General features: G+C 40.4%; 1 protein-coding gene across 1 annotated transcript in view; it reads right to left on the minus strand.

Annotated features, from left to right (window-relative positions):
- The window catches only part of LOC134356254 (B-cadherin-like), a 58366-nt gene that overhangs the window by 10827 nt on the left and 22048 nt on the right, over positions 1–25491 (minus strand). The window contains 10 exon segments of the mRNA XM_063067057.1: positions 124–254; positions 2408–2629; positions 3471–3695; positions 9512–9654; positions 11083–11327; positions 13320–13502; positions 15307–15435; positions 16339–16526; positions 23106–23250; positions 25148–25303. Of these exon segments, the coding sequence (XP_062923127.1) occupies positions 124–254; positions 2408–2629; positions 3471–3695; positions 9512–9654; positions 11083–11327; positions 13320–13502; positions 15307–15435; positions 16339–16526; positions 23106–23250; positions 25148–25303 (1767 nt within the window).

The raw sequence follows: 25491 nt of genomic DNA on the forward strand, positions 1-25491 counted from the left end.
CAGAGAACTGGAAATAAATACCAATAAATTGATCCACTTGACCCGAAACAGGAGTGTGTGGGCCATGGTAGTCAAAGCTCAAACTGGGCACGGCACCTGATGATGATGATGACTAGAACTGACCTTGTCTTCTTCACCACCACCCTCTTCATCATTCTGGTAAATATTGTCTCCAATGTCCTCTTTGGGCAAAAATGACTTCTTATTGACACTTCGCTTTTTTCTTATGTAAAGCAGGAGCAGGAAGACTAAAACTGAATGAAATACAATTATGTGTGAATACGCATAGCTCAAATGCCATCTATAAATTTGCTGATAATACAGTGTTGGCAGGATCCCAGTTGGAGACACACCAGGAGCAAGATTTACTGGCTAGCTGTGTGGTGTCACAGCAACAACCTTGCACTCAGTGTCAGTAAGACCAAAGAACTTAATGGGAACTTCAGAAAGGGTAAGACAAGAGAACACAAACAGAAGCAGAGAGAGTGTGCAATTTCATGTTCCTGGGTATCAAGATCTCTGACGATCTAACCTGGTCCCAACATAACGATGCAGCCATAAAGAAGGCAAGCCAGCAGCTTTATCTCATTAGGAGTTTGAGGGGATTTGGTTTTTCACCTAAAGCACTCAAACTTCCACAGATGTAGCGTGGAGAACATTCTGACAGCTGCATCACTGTCTGGTATGGGGGGGAGGGGAGCTACTGTACGGGATTGAAAGAAGCCACAGAAAAATTAGACAGCTCCATCATGGGTACTAGCCTCCACAGTATCCAAGACACCTTCAAGAAGCAGTGCTTCAGAAAGACAGCATCCATTATTAAGGAACCCCAGTACATGCCCTCTTCTCATTGTTACCATCAGAAAGGAGGTACAGAAGACTAAAGGCACACACCCAGAGATTCAGGAACAGCTTCTTCCCCTCTGCTATTTGATTCCTGAATGGACAGTGAACCCATGAAGATGACCTCACTACTTTTTAAAATTTCTGTTTTGTTGAACTACTTATTTTTAACTTAACTATTTAATAGACATATACCGTATATACTAACTGTAATTCAGTTTTTTCTACACTTATCATGTATTGCATTGTATTACTGCTGCTAAGTTAACAAATTTCACAACATATGCTGGTGATATTATTCCTGATTTTGGTTATTAAAAAAAAGGTACTAAATTTTATGGAAATTAAACTCCGTATGTAAAATCTGCAATTGGAAATTTAACTACTTTATACAGACTTATACTTTTGTAGATATGAATGTACATTATATAAGGTACATGGACACAACTCACAGCAAAATGGCCAGGCAGGAATGGAGATCTTTAAAAGGAGATCTGCAGATAGCTTACTATGGTGGAAAGTGCAGTGTTTGCTGGCTGTCACCAGATAAATGTCATGGAAATTTTAAACAACTCATGTTGATCACAAGAGAAATGGGGTGGAGGTATGAATGGAATAAAACTCATCTGTGCAATCAGGGATTGCTTTCCTTTGAAGGAGATTGTTCATTAGAATTCAAGATCATGAAGGTGTTAATTAAGTAAATAAGGGACAACTGGACAATATTATGTAATTGACAAAAGAACCAGAGAAAATGAGATCTCTTTTTATTAAAAACACAGCAAGTCATTTTAAATAAAGTGATTGACGTGTAATCAATAATATATTTGATTATATCAAACATAAAATCAAATGGGGGAAAGTTTAAAAAAAACAGAAAAAAGGTAAGACTAATTAGAAACATAGAAATCTACAGCACATTACAGGCCCTTCAGCCTACAATGTTGTGCCAACCATGTAACCTACTCTAGAAACTGCCTAGAATTTCCCTACCACATAGCCCTCTATTTTTCTAAGCTCCATGTACCTAAGAGTCTCTTAAAAGACCCTATTGTATCTGCCTCTACCATCTTTGCTGGCAGTGCATTCCACGAACCCACCACACTCTCTGTGTGAAATACTTACCCCTGACATCCCCTCGGTACCTATTTCCAAGCACCTTAAAACTATGCCCCCTCGTGTTAGCCATTTCAGCTCTGGGAAAAAGCCTCTGGCTACCCACACAATCAATGCCCCTCATCATCTTATACACCTTAATCAGGTTACCTCTCATTCTCTGTCGCTGCAAGGAGAAAAGGCCAAGTATACTCAACCTAGTCTTATAAGGTACACCCTCCAATCCAGGCAACATCCTTGTAAATCTCCTCTGCCCTCTCTCTATAGTATCCACATCCTTCCTGTAGTGAGGTGACCAGAACTGAGCACAGTACTCCAAGTGGGGTCTTTTATTGTGTGAGAATTGAATAGTAGGAATACTCTTTAAACTTAATCCACATCCTAATTTTCCATAAAGCTAAAGGGGATTAAGATCTATTGTTTTAAATTGTATGCAAATGATACTCACTGAACAAAGCCAAGGTAGCACCCAGAATAGCCAAAGAGTCGAGGAAGCCAAAGGCGCGAGCAGCAATCTTCTGGCTACAAGCACCATGTTCACAGTCACACACCTCCACTTGCAATCCTGTAACCTGAGAGAGTTGTGGTGTCCCACCGTCTGTCACTTTCAGAGGGACTTCATATGTATTAGGTTCAATTTTATTCCTCAGCTTTAATAGCTTCACGTGAGCTAAATAAAAGAAAACATGTCGTTTTGTAAATTCTACACAAGAAAGTATTGCTTAACTTGGAACATGTTTGGGTGTCAGTTTTCAGACAGCAGGACAATTGTCCCTTGTGTTAATTCTCATCACCCGAGATTATTAGCCTCACTGCAATCTGCACTTTGATCTGGCCCACATCTTCATTTCCTTAGTCCAATACCATTTGCCATTCTGCACCCAGTATACGCTGGGCATACTGATCTTAGTCCCATTGGCACTGACACACCAGCTGCAGCCATTTTAACCATCCTATTAAAGAACTTCATATTGCACTTGATTGTTTTGGAGGGAGTGATGGGCGGGGGGGGGGGAGAGGTTACAGCAACAGAAACACATTCTCTAGGAATGTGGCTCCACAGGCTTCCAAATCTTCACCTCCCCCATCACCACGTCTCCCTCCCCAACCCCAAACGCCACGACCATCCATTCATGTTGCTGATCTACAGGTCCACCTGTTCCATCAGACCATCATTTCTCCCATTTTCTTGCCTTGATGTTGGTTTCCTTGAACCTCTTTGTCTAACACCTTGCAATACTTCATAACATTGGAGGCATGTTGGGATGATAAGCGAGGGCAGGATGTAAGTGCAGGAAAGTGGTATCAAGACAAAGTGAGAGTAAAGGAATATTTATTTGGGATTCCTACAGCTAAATACTTTCGACCTTCTTCCAAAGTGTGCTATATCCAGGAAGCAGGCATCAAATTGTAGGGAGAAATAAATAATTACTAGGGAAAAATGGAGGTAGAAGAAAAAAATAAATTTATTGTTAAGGTTTGTAACTCTATTTTAAATTTAATAAGCTTACGATTCTCTGTTGATTCAATTGTCCAGCTTCTCTCAGCTCCATGAACCAGCATAACCACAAAAGGAGAAGTGTTGGGTGGGATGTCTTTGTCTATAATGGTCACATTCACAGGGACAGGATCTTCATTGCACACACGGTTAATAAGTGTAGTAGCAATGGGTGGATTATCATTGATATCTTCAAGCTGCAGAAGAATGGTCCCAGTACCAGTGGCAGGTGGACTCCCTGCAAACACAAAAATGAAACTCTGAATCCAATAGCAAAACTTAGGGAGAAAAAGTTCATAAGTTGACAGCCTTTTTTATATAAACACTTGGAAAAAGGTTGACAATGACCATTTTAATTCATTCATCCGAAGGAACATTAGAGTCTCATCATCTTAACATTTCTTTCAAGGCATACTCATTCCAATTATGAGGCAAGTTTTCTTCAATCTTAAACTTTTATTAATTTTAAACCTCTATTTTTTTGACACTGTCTCATAATGAAAACATTCCGGTTTTATCTATTAAATTTGATGTACACTCAGTGGCCACTTTATTAGGTACACCTGTACACCTTCTCATTAATGCAAATATCTAAGCAGCCAATCATGTGGCAGCAAGTCAATGCATAAAAGCATGCAGACATGGTCAGGAGGTTCAGTTGTTGTTCAGACAAAATTTCAAAATGAGGAAGAAATGTGATCTAAATGACTTTGCTGTGGAATGATTATTGGTGCCAGATGGGATGTTTGGATTATCTCAAAAACTACTGATCTCTTGAGATTTTCATGTACAACAGTTTCTAGAATGGGGTGATGGACAAAAAACATCCAGTGAGTGGAACTTGTGGTCAATAGTGCCTTGTTAATGAGAGAGGTCAGAGGAGAATGACCAGACTGGGTCAATGGCCTAACTTTGAGGAGACATGAAAGGATTTAGAAGGAGTGGATTGGGACAATTTGTTTCATGGGAAGGATGTGATAGAGAAATGGAGGTCATTTAAAGGTGACATTTTGAGGGTACAGGACCTTATGTTCCTGTTAGGTTGAAAGGAAAGGTTAAAAGTTTGAGAGAGCCATGGTTTTCAAGGGATATTGGAAACTTGGTTCGGAAAAAGAGAGGGATCTACAAAAAATATAGGCAGCTTGGAGTTAATGAGGTGCTCGAGGAATATAAAGAATGTAAAAAGAATCTTAAGAAAGAAATTAGAAAAGCTAAAAGAAGATACGAGGCTACTTTGGCAAGTAAGGTGAAAATACAGCCAAAGGGTTTCTACAGTTATATTAATAGCAAAAGGATAGTGAGGGATAAAATTGGTCCCTTGGAGAACCAGAGTGGACGGCTATGTGTGGAGCCAAAAGAGATGGGGGAGATATTGAACAATTTCTTTTTCTTCGGTATTTCACTAAGGAGAAGGATATTGAATTGTGTAAGGTAAAGGAAACAAGAAGGGTGGTTATGGAAGGTATGACGATTAAAGAAGAGGAAGTACTGACGCTTTTAAGGAAGATAAAAGTGGATAAGTCTCCAGGTCCGGACAAGATATTCCCTTGGACCTTGCGGGAAGTTAGTGTGGAAGTAGCAGGGGCTCTGACAGAACTATTTCAGATGTCATTAGAAACGGGGATGGTGCCGGAGGATTGGTGTATTGCTCATGTGGTTCCATTGTTTAAAAAGGGTTCTAAGAGCAAACCTAGCAATTATCGGCCTGTGAGTTTGACGTCAGTGCTGGGTAAATTGATGGAAAGTATTCTTAGAGATGGTATATATAATTATCTGGATAGACAGGGTGTGATTAGGAACAGTCAACGTGGATTTGTGCGTGGAAGGTCATGTTTGACAAATCTTATTGAATTTTTTGATGAGGTTACTAGGAAAGTTGACGAGGGTAAAGTGGTGGATGTTGTCTATATTGACTTCAGTAAGGCCTTTGACAAGGTTCCACACGGAAGGTTAGTTAGGAATGTTCAATCGTTAGGCATTAATATCGAAGTAGTAAAATGGATTCAGCAGTGGCTGGATCGGAGACGCTAGAGAGTAGTGGTGGATAACTGTGTGTCAGATTGGAGGACGGTGTGTAGCGGTGTGCCTCAGGGATCTGTACTGGGTCCAATGTTATTTGTCATATATATTAATGATCTGGATGATGGGGTGGTAAATTGGATTAGTAAGTATGCAGGTGATACTAAGATAGGTGGCATTGTGGATAATGAAATAGGTTTTCAAAGCTTGCAGAGAGATTTAGGCCAGTTAGGAGAGTGGGCCGAAAGATGGCAGATGGAGTTTAATGCTGATAAATGTGAGGTGCTACATTTTGGTAGGACTAATCAAAATAGGACATACATGGTAAATGGCAGGGCATTGAAGAATGCAGAAGAACAGAGGGATCTAGGAATAATGGTGCATAGTTCCCTGAAGGTAGAATCTCATGTGGACAGGGTGGTGAAGAAAGCTTTTGGTATGCTGGCCTTTATTAATCAGAGTATTGAGTATAGGAGTTGGGATGTAATGCTGAAACTGTATAAGGCATTGGTAAGGCCAAATTTGGAGTACTGTGTACAGTTCTGGTAACCAAACTATAGGAAAGATATCAATAAAATTGAGAGAGTACTGAGGAGATTTACTAAAATGTTGCCTGGGTTTCATCTCCTAAGTTACAGAGAAAGGTTGAACAAGTTAGGTCTTTATTCTTTGGAGTATAGAAGGTTGAGGGGGTCCCGATAAAGGAGTTTAAAATTATGAGGGGGATTGATAGAGTTGCTGTGGATAGGCTTTTTCCATTGAGAATGGGGGAGATTCCAACAAGAGGACATGAGTTGAGAGCTAATGGGCAGAAGTTTAGGCGTAACATGGGGGGGAAATTCTTTACTCAGAGAGTGGTAGCTGTGTGGAACAAGCTTCCAGCAGAAGTGGTTGAGGCGGGCTCGATGTTGTCGTTTAAAGTTAGATTGGACAGCTATATGGACAGGAAAGGAATGGAGGGTTATGGGCTGAGTGCAGGTCGGTGGGACTAGATGAGAGTAAGAGTTCGGCATGGACTAGAAGGGCCGAGATGGCCTGTTTCCATGCTGTAATTGTTATATGGTTATAAGCTGACAGTAGCTCAAATAACCATGTGTTACAATAGTGGTGTGTAGAAGACCCGTCACTAAATGCACAACACGTTGAAAATTTAGGTGGATGAGCTACAGCTGCAGAAGACCATGAACATGCACACAGTGGCCACATTATTAGGTACAGGAGGTACACTCAGGTGGCCACTGAGTGTATTTCCACATTTATAAGATTGCTTCGTTCAAAGTTGAAAACCTTTTCATTGAAAAATATAATTATCACCATGGACTTAACTTAAACTTAAACTTGTCCAATATACCATTTACCACATGTTCCATGGTGCCTAATACAAGCAAGGAGCACTCTGATGTGGACCAATAAGGTCCTCTCTAGTTTCGTACTGGTGATATTATGGTAATAACAGATTACTCCCTGTTACCAGCCAAATCAGTGTACCTGTATTGTAAACGTTGGGTACAAGTACACAACTGTCAGAGATAAACAGCGGATTGCACAACTTTTCTGAAGCACTGAAGGTGTTTTTCTGATTGGTTCCGCTGAATAATTTAAACTATATGGATGAACTACATCATGGATTAAAGGAAACACAAACTATTTGCAACATTGCAGAACCAATCCCATTGAAACTCATTTTGAAATTGGTTCTAGTTACTTTTTATCATTTACAACTCAATTCACCAATACATTTTGAGACTACATGCACCAGGTTTTCTTCAACATCTATCTTCACTGGTGGACTTGGGGTGGACAAGAGTAGCACTCAAAGGAGGCTCACTATATCCCTGCCCATTAGAATGTGGATCTGATGCCCAAGTCTCACCCATATTTCACCAATTTATAATAGGTTCCTTGACAATTTAGTTGAAAAACTGTGTTCAATTCCGCTCTCAGATGCTGTCAGTGTGGAATGTATTTGTCCTCTCTTTGACCATGTGAGCTGCTGTTTGCTACTCCAGCTATATTAAGTCAGCACTGTGAATTACTCCTTAATGCTGAAATCATACCAGAGGGAAGTTGATGGGCTTCTGAGAGAGAATCAATGATGGGGTTATAGGGATATTGGAAAAGGGAATGGAACAGTTAAGATTGCCCCTCTGTGAGCTGGCATGGACCAAGGAGCTGAACAGCCTCCTTCAGTGCTGTAAGCAAGGAAATGGGAAATACTGGTCCAAATTTACATCACCTTCCCCACCAGAAGACACTTTTAACACATGGAGATTTCAAATAAAATCTCTAATCTGAAGGTGTTTTTTAGATTTTTCTCATCACTGACTTGTTTTGGTACTGAAGAAATATTTGAGATACACAAAAGGGATTTGAACATTACGCTTCAAAGGCCAAATCCAGGAGGGTTTAGATAAATCCTATCAAAATGTATTCTCACTTTCATATTAAGAGAAAAATTCACCAAAATTAATCACATTTACCGATCTATCTATTAAGATGGAGCACAATAGGCCCTCCCGGACCTTTAAGCTGCGCCACCCAGCAACCCTCCAATTTAACCCCAGCCTAATCATCAGACAAGTTACAATGACCAATTAACCAACCAACCAGCACACCTCTGGACTGCAAGAGGAAACTGGAGCATCTGGAAGAATCACAGTCACAGGGAGAACGTACAAACCTATAGACAGAGGCAGGAATTGAACCCAGTTTGCTGGTACTGAAAAGCTTTCTGCTAACCACTACACTACCATACCTTCTCCTGAACCACTGGATAAAAAGATATTGAAACATGAATCACTGATGGAGAAAGCTGAAATATTACTATCATCAGGGGGCATTGGTGGCGGACCCAAATGCAAGACACAGACACTGAAGTACCAGGAACAGGACTTGACTAGAGAGCTGGGACAAGAACACAGACTTGGTCTAGGATATTGGCTAGGCAAGCAGGACCAGGATAAGGAACTGGGAACTAGGAGCCTGGGCTTGGACTCCGAGCCAGAGACTGGACAAGGACGCAGAACCTGGGTCTTGATTCGGGCTCGAACCCCGGAACTAGGCGAGGACATGATGTGGCTACAGGACTGGACATGGCTTGGGTTCCTCAAGACTTGGGTTCTTCATGGCTTGGGTTCCTCGAGGCTTTCCAGGGCAGGATGAGGCACAAGGACAGGATGAGACCCCAAAGCCTTGACTTGGTCTTGGCAGAACAGGAACATGGAACACAGAGCCTTGGACTCGGCAGAACAGGAACATAGAACACAGAGCCTTGGACTTGGGAGACAGGAACGCAGAACCTTGGTCAAGAGAGTACAGGAACACAGAGCCTTGGTCGAGGGAGGACAGGAACACAGAGACATGGAACACAGAGCTGGGACCCCTCCTTGGGAATAGGATTTGGGGCCGGGGCTCTACACAGAGTCAGGACCCTTCCTAAGGAGCAGGACGTAGGGCCGGGACTCATACACAGAGAGATGGTTTCCTACACTAGGTAGCGGCAAATGGCCAGACCTACCTAGCAAAGGCATGGACACAGAGACAGTTCTCAACACTAGGTAACAGCAAATGGCCAGACCTACCTAGCAAAGGTGTGGACACAAAGACAGTTCCCAACTCTAGGTAGCGGCAAACAGCCAGACCTACCTAGCAAAGGCTTGGACACAGAGGGACAGGTGCATACAATGACAGAGAGTTTCTTATCCTGACACAGCGAGGCTCCGGTCTTGCCCAACGGTTGAACTAGACAATGGTGCAGGCAAAGGTTGCAGGCCAGGCCAGGCTCCAGAAGGAAGGGGCCAAGAAGGGATTCAGACAGGGGGTTTTGACAGGAACAATCCAGCAACTGAAGCTGAACCAAGGAGCTATTTATCTAAAATGTGAATCAGCTGCCTCAATTAGAATACCCAACAGAAAAAGGGAAAACCAGAAAACCAGGAATAGGGAACAATGGCCAGACCGTGAACCAGAATCCGGACTTCACGGACCGGACCACGACAATTACAGCATGTGCCTTGTAGACCCACAGAGTCTCACCATTATCAGAAGCAAGAACTGTTGTGGTATAAATACTATCTTTAACAAATTCTGACTCTCGATCCATAGGGCTGATGAGTTTAACGATGCCAGTCTCCGCCTCAATGTCAAACCACTTTGCTGGGTCACTTCCCATCCGGTATCTGGAATATATGCAGCAACACAAATAAATTATTAACCACAAATCCCAAAATCAAAGAAAATTAACAAAACTAGTTTCCACTTAAAATATAATGTATCTCAAAGTGCTGCCGTAATGGAAATCAGATGTTCCATCACCGAGTTAGTAACTTTAATAAGCTCCCTACCCAATGTAATTGTGGCATGGAATTCTTTCAGGAAGTAAAGCAGAGACATCAGCTAATTTTAAAACACTTTACATATACCAAACATTTTGGTGATCTAGTCATCCTTCAACGCTCTGGTTTTATGTGCAAACGAATTGCTACAATGGATAATATAAATTGGTCTAATGTCTCACTGCTACTCGTTATTTGGCAGATGATGAATGGACAGAAACTCTGTCACAGCCACAAGTCATAGGTGTGGCTGCACAGCTGTGCAAACTATTGTTTCAACTGTACCATTTTTAAGAAGGAAAAACAAATAATAGCAAATAAGATCAAAGCCTTTTGTCCAGGACACAAATATGTTGAAGACATGAATAAGTGACGTCAATAGTGAGAGCAAGTCAGAGAAGGCAAGGAGCTGTATGATATAGAAATTATTAAAAACAGTTATGGCAGTAGGAGATAATGAAACAGGTTATCATCAGTCTAAGAGGTACGGGGGAAGTGAGTGAACGATAATATATTTATAGAATAAATACTATCAATATCAGCTTCCTTAAAAAGAGAAGAGACAATGGAAAGCATTGCAAATAAGTCACAAGCAATAGCTTAAAGTCTGCATTGGGTATAGGAGGAGGATTACAACTGACCAAGAAAAAAAGTAAAACAGAAAGATTTCCCCTTTCTTCCTCCTCCTTCAGGAACATTGCTTCTCCCTGCTGATGGAGCCCTGCCATACACTCCTTCCCTTTCCTTCACATTTGATCTCACCGTCCAGGAGGGGAAGAGGGTGTTAATTTCCCTGGCCCTCACCTTGCACCTCAGTAGCCTCAATAACAACCAAGTCATTCACCAATTCTGTGAGCTCCAAAGAGATTGCAGCACCAACCAGATCTTCTACTCTCCTCCTTCCACTCTCTGCAGAGGCCACTCTTGGTGACTGCCTGGTTTGCTCCTCCCTTCCCACCAAACCTTTGTTCTCCTCATACCTTCCTTTGCAGCTGTAAGAGGTACGAAAACTTGTTTCTTTATGTCCTCCAAACAGCCCTTCCACATGAGGCACCATCTACAATCTGCTCTATTGCATTTGTTGCTCCCAATTTTTTTTCTAGGATCTAACTCAAGGCTCCAGCATTCCCAATCACATTGACTATTCCCAAATATGCCCCTTGCAGTTCTCAATTAATAGTTCTTCTTTGTAGGCACAAATATCTTCTCTGTACCTCTGAGGAGGGGAACATACTGCTAACTTAAAAGTGCTCCCACAAATCCATCTCATACCTGATGGTTTGCTCCTGAGCCGTGTCAGGGTCCTTTGCCTTACATGTAGTTACTGTACTCCCAACTGGTATATCCTCAAGCTGCTTTTCGGTCTTGACTTCTGGATTAAATATTGGAGCTTCGTTGACATCAAGCACATTGATGGTTACTGTAGCTGAAGACAGTGGCATGGTAATGGTGAATGGTATCTCATTCTTTACTTCAATTATCACCTTATGTTGTTTGCTCTTCTCAAAGTCCAAAGGCTGCAGTAAAAAGTTCAAAGTAATATATGTGAAGTTTTTCTTCATGAAAAGTAAAGTGACTAAAGTGCACATGACATGTAGTATCACATCGATTGGTAGTTTATTTAGAATAAACAAAAGACAAGGTTTCCCTATTTTTAAGGGAAAAGCTTAGCAAGATGTTTCTTTGTATCCCTAAATGAACCATTTCACCACAAAATCAAATCCATGTCGGTATCTTCACAATGACAAACATTGCCTCAGTTATAGCAGTGTTCCACACTAACGTGCAAAGAAGTACCGACTTTTCTGTCTGTTGAGCTATGGCAAGTTTTGTCTTAACTCTGAGAACATATATTCTGTTTACATCCCATATCTTTGACTTTTCCTTACATTATGCATATCGAAAAGCAAGCTAAACATTTGTCAAAATTGAAACTTGTGAGTTTTCAATTTATATTAAATTTGAATGCATTATCTTCCAAATTAGCTTTTTTCCTATCTTAAAGATATGCAATATTGATCCATGTGCACTACACAGCCAGGTACATTCCCAATAATAGATACCTGGCCTCAGGAGCGGAATCATATTCTCAGAGTAAATATCTGGTCCTTGTAACAACTGTTCTGGATCAAAGAGCCTGTTCTTGTTCTGTACTGCTCCACCTTCTACGTTGTTTGCATGACCAACAGAAAAATGAGAACCAAACTCACACATATCACCAGATTTCACTTTATTTGCAGGATATGGGTATCGTTGACAAAGTCAATGTTTATCGCCATCCCTGACTGCCCGAGGAAAACATTGGTGAGCTCCTGCAGCCTTTCTAGTGAAGATATTCTCAGTGTTGTTGGGCTAATAGTTTCAGGATTCTTAAATCCAGTGAGAATGGAGGAATGTTAATACACCTTTTCTAATCAGGATCCGTGTAACTTGGAAGGGAACCTGCAGATGGAGGGAGTTCCTAAGTGTCTGTTGTCCTTGTCTTCCCTGGTGGTAGAAGTTGTGGGTTTGGGAGGTAACTTTGGAGAAGCTTTCATGAGTAATTACAGTGCATTTTGCAGCAAAAAAAATCAGCTAGTGGTGGAGGAAGTACATGTTTGGAGTGGCAGGCAGGGCACTAATCCAGTGAAATCTTTCTGTATCGGATCGGGTTTGACTTGTTTAAATCATGTGCCTCCAGGCAAGTGAAGAGTCAAACTAGAAATGAGATGATACAACCATTGACTTGAATCATGATTGGTCCAGTTAAGTTTCTGATAAAGGCTGTCCCAGGAATTTGCTGACAAATTTGTGGAAATGTCATGAGGTGTTAAGAGTTTCTTTTTAGTCACTTTGCATGTATACGAAATGAATGATCCTTCCAATTTTGCAGCCCGGTTCCTGCCACATGCAAGCTCAAACTGGTCCATTTTACTTTGAGATGCTACAGAAAGAACTGAACATTCCTTGACAGGGAAACATAAATGAATCTTCCCACGTGAGCTTTTATTTACAGCTCATTACGTCTGATCCCAGGGTACCAAGGAATTTCAGCAGCAGCCCAGGATTAATAAATGGGCATGGAAGGTGGGATTTCAACCATCAGCCCCAACCACCTTCCTTATGTGAATAAAGTACAACTTGCGCCAATAAAGAGGCTTGCCATCAATTCCTTAAAACTCTTTGATACCATTCTCCATCAAATTTCATGTGCAGTGATTCACACTTTGTCAATCTTTCAAGAGATCTACAGATTGATCTACTGATCTACAAGTGATCTACTGAAGACTGATCTTCAGTGAGCAGCTTATTGGCAAGTTATCAACATTGGATAATGTTCATCCTTTGCTCATTATTGAGGGCAGACCAACTGAGTAGTTGGTCGCACAGATACATTTAGCCTTTTGTGGGCAGGACATCTCCAAAAAATGTTCAGTTATGAAATAGATGCCAAAGTTGTGGAAAAAGCCCAAATCATTTACTAGTAAATATTAAAATGACTACAAAAATCTACTGGTAGACTACCATACCTTCACAATTTTAAGAACTCCATTATTCTGTGGGTCAGTAATCATTGTGAACTGATTTCTTTCATTTCCAAAGGTTATACTGAAATTTGCTTTCCAGGCTGGTGTATGAGGCAGGTCATCATCAGTTACAGGGTGTCTTGACACATCATAATCCACTTCATTTTCAGGGACTTCGACAGTAATCTGCAATTAGAAATGTGCAGTAATTTACCTTTACAGAGTTGCAGACTTTCCTGATCAACACCAAAACTCAAATTCAACTAGGGTTGATGCAGTATGAGTATTTGTATAGACGGAAACTGATTAGGGATAGTCCGCACGGCTTCGTGCATTGTAGGTCATGTCTAACAAATCTTACAGAGTTTTTCAAGGAAGTAACCAGGAATGTTGATGAAGCCAAGGCAGTGAATGTTGTCCTCGTGGACTTCTGCAAGGCATTTGACAAGGTCCTGCATGGGAGATTAGCCAGGAAGGTTCAGTCACTTGGCTTTCAAGATGAGGTAGTCGTTTGGATTAGACTTTGGCTGTGTGGGAGAAGCCAGGGAGTGGTAGTAGGTGGTTGCCTCTGACTGGAGCCCTGTGACTCATGGAGTGCTGCAGGGATCGGTTGTTGTTTGTCATCTATATCAATGTCCTGGATGATAATGTGGTAAATTGGATCAGCAAATTTGCGATGACACCACGATTGGCTTTGCAGTGGACAGTGAAGAAGACTGTCAGTGTTTGCAGTGGCATCTGGACCAGCTGGAAAAATGGGCTGAAGAGCGGCAGATGGAATTTAATGTAGACAAGTGTGAGGTCGGGCCAACCAGGGCAAGGCCTAACACAGTGAACAGTCAGGAACAGAGGAGTGCAGTAGAACAAAGGGACCCGGGAAAACAGTCCATAATGCATTGGAAGTGGTGTCACACGTAGATAGGTTCATTAAGAAAGCTTTTCGCAAATTGGCATTCATAAATCAAATTATTGGGCATAGTGGGAGGGATATTATGTCGAAGTTGTATAAGATATTGGTGAGGCCTAATTTGGAGTATTGTGTGTATTTATCGTCACTGACCTACAGAAAAAATGTAAATAAAGTTGAAAGTGTACAGAGAAAATTTACAAGGATGTTACCGGGATTGGAGGATCTGAGTTATAATGAAATATGAATAGGTTAGGATTTTATTCCCTAGAACATACAAAATTGAGAGGAGATTTCATAGAGGTGTACAAAAATCGAGGGGTGCAGATAGGGTATATGCAAGCAGGTGCTCTCCACTGTGATTGGGTGGGACTACATTGAGAGGTCATGGCTTAAGAGCGAAAGGTGAAACGTTTAAGAGAAACATGAAGAGAATCTTCTTCAGTCAGAAGGTGGTGAGAGTGGAATGAGCAAGTGGTGAATACGAGCTTGATTCCCAAGTTTAAGTGAAGTTTGGATGGGTACATGGGATGAGAGGGGTATGGAGGGCTATGGTCCAGTGCAGCTCAATGGAACTAGGCATTTTAAATGGTTCGCATGGACTAGACGGGCTGAAGGGCCTGCTTCTGTGCGGTACTTTTCTGTGACTAAATTCTTTCCCTCCTTCCAGCTACCCAATCCTTAACAAATCTATCCTCCTGAACCTACTAACAAATTACTGCAGAATAGTTCCCAAAGGCCTCTGAAACTTTGTTTACAGTGACTTTTCATCAAATAGAGGCAGTGGGAGCTTTTGTCTGAATCACAACTCAATAATGCTGACCAGGGACTAAGCAATGGTGACCTGGGACAGTTGATTTCCTTAAGCGTCCAAGATGTAAGCTCTTTTACCCCAACAAAGTCAAAAGACAACATTTTCATCACGATCGAGACAAGATGAAAGTGAACATGGTATACTTTTGATCACACAATGCTTCAAATTCTTTTTCAAAACAATTAAAAGAAATAATTTCATTTTGAATTTAAGGATCAGTTTATCATATTCAAATGGAAATGTTTAAATATGACTAATGAAATCTTTACCGATGAAGTCACAAATTTTGGGGCATTATCATTTGTGTCGGTGATTGTGATTATTGCTGTGGCAGTGGTCGTCAATCCTTTACCTTCCATATCTGCTGCCTGAATAATAAGCGTGTATTTATCCACTTTCTGAAACAAGATTAAAAGAATCAAAGAACTTGTATGACGTGTAATTTTCACATTATCAGAAACAACACATTCTGTCTACCACATTCATGTATACTGGTCAGAAAAGGTCACGTTCACTTCTCACTCTCAGTCCATGGTCTGTAGGACCATTGTCAATGCCTCATCTGAATATCTTAAGTGTAAAAAGGGTTGTCACTTTCTCCATGTATCCAGGCCAACCACTCCAGTTTCCCATTTTTTAAAGTGCAAATCTTTTTCCTCAACTTCCCTCTAATTCTTCTACTGGACAACTTCAAACTACAGATGAAGTACCTTTGTTAAAATGGCAATGAATGCCATCTCATAGGGCACTAACAGATAAGAGATTGTGTCTTTTGCAACATGTACAGAAATTTGAGCAGGATTTTTCTCGGAATGATGAGTATAATTCAAATAAGATTTTTTTGCAGTTGAATAAATCATTTTTTAAAATAATTTCAATACTACCAGACATACTATTTATGTTCAATATTTATTTTATAGTACAATCTTTCCCAGTATCTGTGGTTGCAATTTGACAATGTTTCTGTCATTTTGCTTTGTGCATGTTTTCCACCTTTCTTTCTTTCTTTCCATCAAAAATGCTTCTCCTACGAATTAGTGAGTAACAAAGTATAGAGCAAACGTCGAGAATATTTACTTTATTGAACTGCAAGCAGGCAAGCACAGAATAGTCATCATGGGCACCCTCGAGCATGCTTCAATTGGAATTGAATTACATCTTAAAAGAGACTTAACATTATACACGAAAATAATTACTTACTAAAGCGGGGTAAAGCAGCATAAAAGATGCTACAAATAGGAATAAACATTTCAGCAACAAACTTTTCAACTATGTGCACGGACATATCTCTGCCCACTTACCTCCCGGTCCAGACCTGCACGCAGCACACTGATCAGTCCACTTGTTGAACTAATTGTAAACATCTGTAATTCTGTACCGGCTGGATCTGGACTGGTTGGATCTTGACTCTCAATGGAGTATTTGAGTATAGAATTAGAATTGTCTTTCTCATCTGCATCTGTGGCTGTCACATTCATGAATGCAGTACCTATCGACAAATGTACATTAAAATTACACCGACGGCTTCATAAACGTTCTCTTGCCCCAAATCCATGGAAAGTAATAGGTTTAATTGGATCAATTTCATCACATAACTTTGCATCTTCTGAGATGCAGCCAAGACATTGATTTTCATAAATCAGACCTACTGCAATATCAGTTGTTATGTTTTGTAACTTCAAAACATTAAACTAATTCAAAGGAAGGCATGGGAGATCAAAATGCAAGTCTATCTTAGTGTTTATTTTAGTGAGGTGCACATATATCACATGGTAGCGTGATAACGTATGCAATTCACATACTTGTACATTTAACTCAATGATTATTTAAACGAACAAGAATGCTTAATCATAGATACAAGATTACTCAAATATTAAATACACAACATTAGCCTCCCCACTCTCATTAACAACACTTATTACCATTGAACAAACAATGGGTAATTTTAGCAATTGTACATAAAATAATACTCTATTGAAAGGGATTGCTTGTATTTTGAATGCATAAATATTTAACTAAATGAAACACTCAGATAGAACTAGAAGAAAAAAGTAAAGAACAGGACTTCATAAATCTCACTGCAGCCAGAGAAATTGAAGGAGGAGATCGAGCCCGCTCCAGCATAAAATGGCATGGATTATCAGAAATTCACGCGCCCAACCAATAACCTCACTCCAGCTATCCAAAGAAAATCACATAAACTTTAACTGCAACCGTTAAAAGCAATTCTCCCTCATCGGATCATAAGTGGCTGATTTCATATCTAGCACAGTTTGAGCACCCCTTATCCAAAATGCTTGGGGCTGGAAGTGTTTCAGATCTTACACATTTTGTATTTTGGAATATATAATTAGACAGCTTGGGATCGACACCATTTCTAACCTTGAATTTAGGTGCGAAAGGTAAGCAGTCTTTGTCATACCCTTGTTCGTCACACATTACGTACGTAACAGTGAAAATTATGCCATAACATTACTATAATGAAAATATAATGTGTGCAAGGCAACAGCTGCAGCACAGGCACATCGGGAGAGAATACCCGAACCAGCTGCTGAACAACAACAAACAATGGCAGGCTTTCAGACTCCACCTACGATGGTGTGTTTTGATTAGAAGATGACAGTACACTGTATTTGTATTCGACTTTTTAATTAGGTTTTATGTAAGGTATAAAAACAATCAGCAGTGTTGACTTGTTCAGGTGTTAGATTTTCAACAGTGGCAATCTTGGCAAACTCATCAACAAATTTCTCTCCTGCTTTGTGTTCAGCAGACACTTTGAAAATTTAATGCTGTGCCTTTTCTTAAATTTCTCTCACCAGCTTGCTGAATATTCACAATTACCTTCAATTTTCAGTTTGTCATGACAGATCTTTGCTTGTTTTATGATCAGCATAGTGCTAAGCGGCATACATACACTCTGATGCTGAGTCTCTTTCAAATCATGATCGAGATCTTCACTTTTCCCTTTATGCAGTGTTTTTCTATTTTTAATTACCTTCTTCTCATTAAATTTGTAAGCTTACTTCTCAGAACTGTCTGTAGTACAGAGCCCAGCGCATCGCCTGGGATTTTCCTTGGGTTGAAGAATTTTCAATTTGTAACATCATGTCAGCACTCAAAAAACTTCTGGATTTTGGATTTTCAGATAAGGGGTACAAACTGTAGTTCTTGAATGCTCATTAGTAGCAAAAGCAGTGAGAGCCAATGCTCTAACCATGCCAGTAACTTTCCTATAATATCATGGGCTCTTAACTTGGTAAGCGGCTTCATGTGTGGCACCTTGTCAAAGGCCTTCTGAAAATCCAAACACGCAACATCCACTGCATCCTCTTTATCTGTCCTACTTGTAATCTCCTCAAAGAATTCTGACAGGTTTGACAAGCAAGATTTTACCTGAAGGAAAATGCTGACTTTGTCCTGTCTTGTCCTGTGTCACCAAGTACTCCATAACCTCAATTAACCAACACTTTCCCAACCACTGAGATCAGGTTAACTGGTCTATAATTTCCTTTCTGCTGCCTCCCTCCTTTCTTAAACAGAGGAGTGACATTTGCAATTCTCCAGTCATCTGGAGCCATACCAGAGTCTAATGGTTCTTGAAAAAGATCATTACTAATGCTTTCACAATCTCTACTGCCATCTCTTTCAGAACCCTAGGGTGCAGTTCACAGTGAAGACTGATGTAAAATACTCATTTAGTTCATCTGCCATCTCCTTGTCCCCTGTTGTTATTTCTCCGGCCTCATTTTTAGGGGTCCTATATCCACTTTCATCTCTCTTTTATTTTTTACATTCTTGAGAAAGCTTTTACTATCCACTCTGATATTGTTTGCTAGTTCGCTTTCATATTTCATTTTTTCCCTCCTAAAGATTCTTTTAGTTGTGTTCTGCAAGTTTTTAAAAGCTTCCCAATCCTCTATCTTCCAGCTAAGTTTTGCTTTGCGCTATGCCCCCTCTTTTGCTTTTACATTAGCTTTGATTTCCCTTGTCAGCCACGGTTGTACTATTTTGCCATTTGAGTATTCTTTGTTTTTTGGAATTCATCGATCCTGCACCTTCTTCATTTTTCCTAGAAGCTCAAGCAATTACTGCTCTGTTATTATCCCTGCCAGCATCTCCTTCCAATTTACTTCGGCTAAATCCTCTCTCATACCACTGTAATTTCCATTACACCACCGAAACACTGCTTTGTCAGACATCAATTTCTCCTTATCGAATTTCAAGGTGAATTCAATCATTGTGATCACTGGCTCCCAAGGATTCCTTTACCTTAAACTCCCTAATCATCTCTAGTTCATTACATAACACCCAATCCAGTATAGCTGATCTCCTGGTAGGTATAATAATAAACTGCTCTAAAAGGTTATCTTGTAGGCATTCAGCAAATTCATTCCCTTGAGAGCCATTACCAACCTGATTTCCCCAAATAACCTGCATGTTAAAACTTCCCATGACTATCATAGCCATGTCTTTTTGACATGGCTTTTCTATGTCCCGGTGTAATCTGTAGTCCACATCCCAGCTACAGTTGGGCGGTCTGTATAAAACTGCCATAAGGATCCTTTTACCCTTGCTGTTTCTTAACTCAACCCACAAGGATTCAACATCTTCCGATCCTACGTCACATTGTTGTAATGATTTAATGCCATTCTTTACCAGCAGAGCCACACCATCCCCTCTGCCTAATTTCCTACCCCTTCAATACAATGTGTAAACTTGGACATTCAGCTCCCAACTACAACCAACCCCAGCCATGATTCAGTGATTCAATGATATGATTCTGCATCCCTAAAGCACTGATACTCACCCTGCTGGCTGAAATTTTGACCTATCATCTGCCTGAAATTCCTGACAGCCTGACTGCAGGCTATCTTTGCTATTTTACCATCCGTCCTGTCCTGAGTCCCTTCACTCCGGTTCCCTCGCCCCTGCCTCCTCAACAGCTCTGCCAAACCTGCCCGCAAGAATATTGGTCCCTTCGGGTTCAGGTGCAACCCGTCCCTTTTGTACAAGTCATACCTTCCCCAGAAGAGAGCCCAATGATCCAAGAACTTGAAGCTCTGCCCCCTGCACCAGCTTCTCAGCCACGCATTTATCTGCTGAAATATCCTGTTTCTACCCTCAGAGATTACTACTCTGGAGGTCGTACTTCTCAGATTTCTGCCCAGCTCTCTAAATTCTCTCATCATGATTTATTTGCTTTTCCCTCCTACGTCATTGGTACCAATATATACCAAGATATCTGTGTAACACCTGAGTAGCACCGGTCTTATCGCATGTGACTGGTTGCCACACTCCGAGAAAATCAAATTACACTTGGTGCTAATAGGCCATCAGAAGGTTCTAGGTATCGGTAGGAGGCAGTGAATAGAAACCACACACTTCTGGAAGTAAGGTTTGTTTATAGGCAAAAACAACATGTACAAAATATTTACATAAGCAAGAACAATTCAAAATTCCAACATTCTATTTAGGTTCTAAATCCTTGATATCAAACCAAAACAAATTCCTTTTTAATTAGAATCAGTGAGATTCCTTTATTACTCTAATCTCTAACTAATTAGATCTAGTGTTATTCCCTATTTAAAAGTTTACAGACTAAACTTTCCTTTTTACTTATCCCTAGTTAGTTAGAAAACCAAATACAATCCCTATTCTTATTATAGTTAACTTCAATTTCAGTTCCAGGCTTATATGTACAAGTTTAAATTCAAATTCAAAAATTATATATACACATTTTAGCTCCTTTCACGACAATTTTCCAACATCACAACTTTTAAACAAAGTAAATCTGATTCTGTAACTTATCAAAGTCTTTGCAAAAATAATCAGTTCTTGCAGAAAATCAAATTCAGATTCTTCAAAGGAAAATAACTTGTACATCCAACTGTATTAAATCCTCTGCGTCATTACACATTTTGTTCCTGAGCTGGTTCTCCATCTTGGGTGGCTCGCCATCTTGTCAATGGGTTCATTGGAATGAAATAGTTTATCATCCTCGGAAAGTCAATTCACAACCTTGCCCAAAAACTTGACCAAATGCCTTGGTATGATTTTACAGAACTCATTCCCGACTACACAGTAGGGATTTTGGACACTGGTCTCTGCCAATATTGTCTTGTTATAGCTGTAGCTTCAATAAATCTTTTATTGCTATTGTCTTTCTTCCAGGGGTTTCACGCTGAGATATTCAAGTTAGTACGGTAAAGATACTCACTACTAACTCCACTCTTAACAGTTCATGTCTTCAAGTTCTAATCGTTGCTGCATTTCTTTCCTTGTCCATTCTGTGTCTAGCCCGCCCAGCCCTCACGTTGCATTTTTTTTCCAAATTCTCTCTTTTTTAAAAAAAAAATCGGTAAACCTCATTTTCATCCTTCTGCAGGTGACACCTTCTAACGTTACATCTTGGGTTTGGTAAACCTGGGTTACATCAGGCTGCTCTCCATCCCCCTCCAAAATCCTGTGGACACGATCTGAAACATCCCTGACCCTGGCGCCTGGGTGGCAACATGACATCTGGGTGTCCAGTTCACGTCCACAGAATCTCCTGTCTGTTCCACTAATTACTAATGATAATTACCGCTCCCCTCCTCTGCACCACAGACCCATGCTCAGTGCCAATAACCTGGTCTCCATAGCAATCCCCTGGGAGGTCATCCACCACAACAGTATCCAAAACGGTATACTTATTATTAAGGAGAATGGCCACGGGGTGCTCTGCGCTAACTGTCTATTCACATTTCCATTTCTCCTGACAGTCACCCTGCTACTCGCCTCCTGCAGTTTAGGGGTGACTACTTCCCTGTGACTCTGATCGATGATCTCCTCACTCTCATCACCTGTACTTCACCTGGGAGCTTTCCGCGTGCCTTGCTGAATTTTCCATTTGTGACTTCATGTCAGCACTCAAAAAAATTTCAGATTTTGAAGATTTTTGGATTTTGGATTTTCAGATAAGGCGTATAAGCTGTAGTAAAAGTATCTATCCTGTTGAAGCCCATCAGAATGTTCCCTTTGCAAATATGTTCTCACACTGAATGAACACCCAAAAGCAAACTCTAGACTGGAGTGTTTAAGACAAAGTACATAGAAACATAGAAAATAGGTGCAGGAGTAGGCCATTCGGCCCTTCGAGCCTGCACCGCCATTCAGTATGATCATGGCTGATCATCCAACTCAGAACCCTGTACCAGCCTTCCCTCCATACCCCCTGATCCCTTTAGCCAAAAGGGCCATATTTAACTCCCTCTTAAATATAGCCAATGAACTGGCCTCAACTGTTTCCTGTGGCAGAGAATTCCACAGATTCACCACTCTCTGTGTGAAGAAGTTTTTCCTAATCTCGGTCCTAAAAGGATTCCCCTTTATCCTCAAACTGTGACCCCTCGTTCTGGACTTCCCCAACATCGGGAACAATCTTCCTGCATCTAGCCTGTCCAATCCCTTTAGGATTTTCCACAGGGGCGAAGAAAATAGAGAGACCACTGCACTGTCAGAATTAGTGATGAAAGCCATCAGACGCAAGTATGGCACCTTTGGATGAAGCAGTCATGTGTCCTTTCCTTTGTAGCAATCTGCACACAGTAGGATACATTAATGCCCGTTTTCAGTTTCATTAATTTATTTAGTCACTTTCCCGGCCAAAAGAAGATTAAGTGAATTTATTCCTGTGAATAGATGATATTGTGTAACTGATGAAAAAGTAGTGGGAACTGTATTGTAGGATGCAGAAACTTCTTCGTTAGCCTGCTTGTCCAAATAATCATTGCAAAAATTGAACAATGTGGCTGCTTATTTGAAATGGTGGTTCTTGGGAGACAAGACCCTTCACTGATCTTACAGGAAACACACAAATGCAAAAGCTTCAGAAAAAACAAGTGAATTTTTTTGGTAGCAAGGCACAATAGAATTGTAACATTTGATTCATCCAAACGCATTGGATCAACAAACATACATTAAGAGTAGGAATAATATATTGAGGAACAAAATCAAGATTCACTGTCATTTAATTGTTAGCTCAATCTCAATTCAGAAATAAGACAAAACAAAATGTTCCCCTTACCTGGTGTAGCTCCTTCTACGACCCTGCCATAGAAAGTTGGAGCAACAAATTGTGGCTTATTATCATTCATATCAATGACTTCGATGACAACATCCACTGCTTCTTCAAATTGAACCCCATTTTCATCTAGTGCATGAGCTAACATCTATTTCAGTGAGATAAGAATATTGGTTGTTAGGGTACAATAGCTCCAAAAGTACTGCAATAAGAAACATTCATTCAATATTGAACCAGAATCTCAAGACTTTTAAAAGTTGTGTGTTGGTTAGTTGGCTCATAGTGGATTGAAAACCCATGTCCATTTCACCTTGACTATTAACAAGTCAGTTATTATCACAAAGACATAGGTCTGGATTTTGCACTGAATAGCACTTTCCCCTGATCAGTGAAAGATGATTACAAAAATACTTGATTCGGAAGAATGAATTTAAATCCTTTCTGATCATGATTACCCAAAATCAGTTCTCCACCAACAAACAGCAATCATTAAAGTGTCCTCACAGTGAGAAAATCAGAAAGAAAAACAGACAAATTAATCTGTTGTGGTGCAAAATTGAACTCATTATATGCTTCAGTTGAAGTATAAACAGAAATATGCCATGAACAAATGTTTCCATCTTAAAACCAATTACACTTCGGCAGAGTTTACCAAATGTAGGAATGGCTTAGTAAATTAAATCAAACTCACTTGTCTTTCACTCAACAACAGAATTTTGATGAAATTCTATAATTGACACATATCTCCAGTTTTTCCCTTGATTCTACTGGAGAAATCTGTCAACAGCTGTTTGTGGAGAAGCTTACTGATCACCAGCAGCAACTTGAGATAAACTGTGTATCCACCGAATTGCAAATACTGTGAACTTTCCTGCAGTTATTACATCCATAAAATGCAGGCCAGTGAGTTAATATGAAACCACTGAAACCTAAAGACTTTTGTAATCATTCAGTGCTATTCTAATGAATTACACGTTTCAAAAAAAGGTTAGGAGCGTTAAAGAAAATGGTATATCAACTAGACATTTATTGTATTTTGTTTTGCAAATATATTAATGCATTCATGTTACTAAAGCTACCATTTTTACCCAATGCAACACACACAAAATACTGGAGGCAGCATCTACTGAATTGAATTAACAGTCGATGTTTCAAGTCGAGATCCTTCTTCATGACTAGATAGTATGGGGGAAGATGCCAGAATAAAAAGTTAGGGGAAGGAGGACAAGCTAGAAGAGGGTAGGTGAAGCCAGGTGGGTGGGAAAGGTAAAGAGCTGGAGAAGAAGGAATCTGACAGGAGAGGAGTGGACCATGGTAGAAAGGGAAGGAGGGCCATTGGAAGAGATGATAGGGGGTAAGGAGAAGAGGTAAGAAGTCAGAGTGCGAAAAAGGAGAGGGTAGGAGGAGGGCGAAAGAAAAATTACCAGAAGGAGAAATCAATGTTCATGCCATCAGGTTGGAGGCTACCTAGATGGAATATGAGCTGTTGCCTCTCCACACTGAGAGTTTCCTCATTGTGGTAGAAGAGGGGGCCATGGACTGAAATATCAGAACGGGAATAGGATAGGAATTAAAGCATTCCGAGCAAAGTTGCTTGCCAAAGTGGAACCCCTACTTACATCAGTTCTGACCAATGTAGAGGAGACCGCATTGGAAACTCCAGGTACAATAAACAACTCCAACAGATTTACAGGTGATGTGTGCCGTCACCTGGAAGGACTGTTTGAGGTCCTGAACGGAGATGAGGGGGGAGGTGAATGGGTGGATGTAACGTTATTATCCAATATGCAATGATAGAGCAGATGAATTAGCATGGGAAAGGGCAAGGAGGTTGTGATAACAAATTACAGCAATAACCGTCTGATACTGTGATCTGTCCAATCAAGTGTTGTCCCTCAAATTTTAAGCTCAGTTAGTTGAGCAATACTATACTGACATTGTGTGAATCAAGAATCAGTCTTGTACAGAGAAATAATTGAGAACAAAGTTAACTTTCTACTATAAATCACTGTGGTACAGGAAGGATTATAATTAATGAAACTCACTTTGTATTTGTCTCTTTCTTCTCTGTCTAAAGGTTTATGCACAGAAATTTTACCGTCGTTACTATTTACAGAAAAAATGCCGACAGGTGACTGATCAGCTCCTGGGCCTGTTATAGTGTAAAATACTTTTGTTTCTTTTTGCCGATCGGACTTGATCTGTTCAGAGGAAAAAGAAATGTCAGCATAATATTCACAAGCAGATTGTGACAAGTCAGAGTAAAATACTCACTAATGTATCGACAAACAAGAGAAAATCTGCAGATGTTAGAAATCCAAACAACACACTGGAGGAATGCTGGAGGAACTCAACAGCCCAGGCAGCATCTATGGAAAAGAGTACAGTT

The sequence above is a fragment of the Mobula hypostoma genome, chromosome 14 (genome assembly GCF_963921235.1).
Source record: "Mobula hypostoma chromosome 14, sMobHyp1.1, whole genome shotgun sequence".
Classification (NCBI taxonomy): Eukaryota; Metazoa; Chordata; class Chondrichthyes; order Myliobatiformes; family Myliobatidae; genus Mobula; species Mobula hypostoma.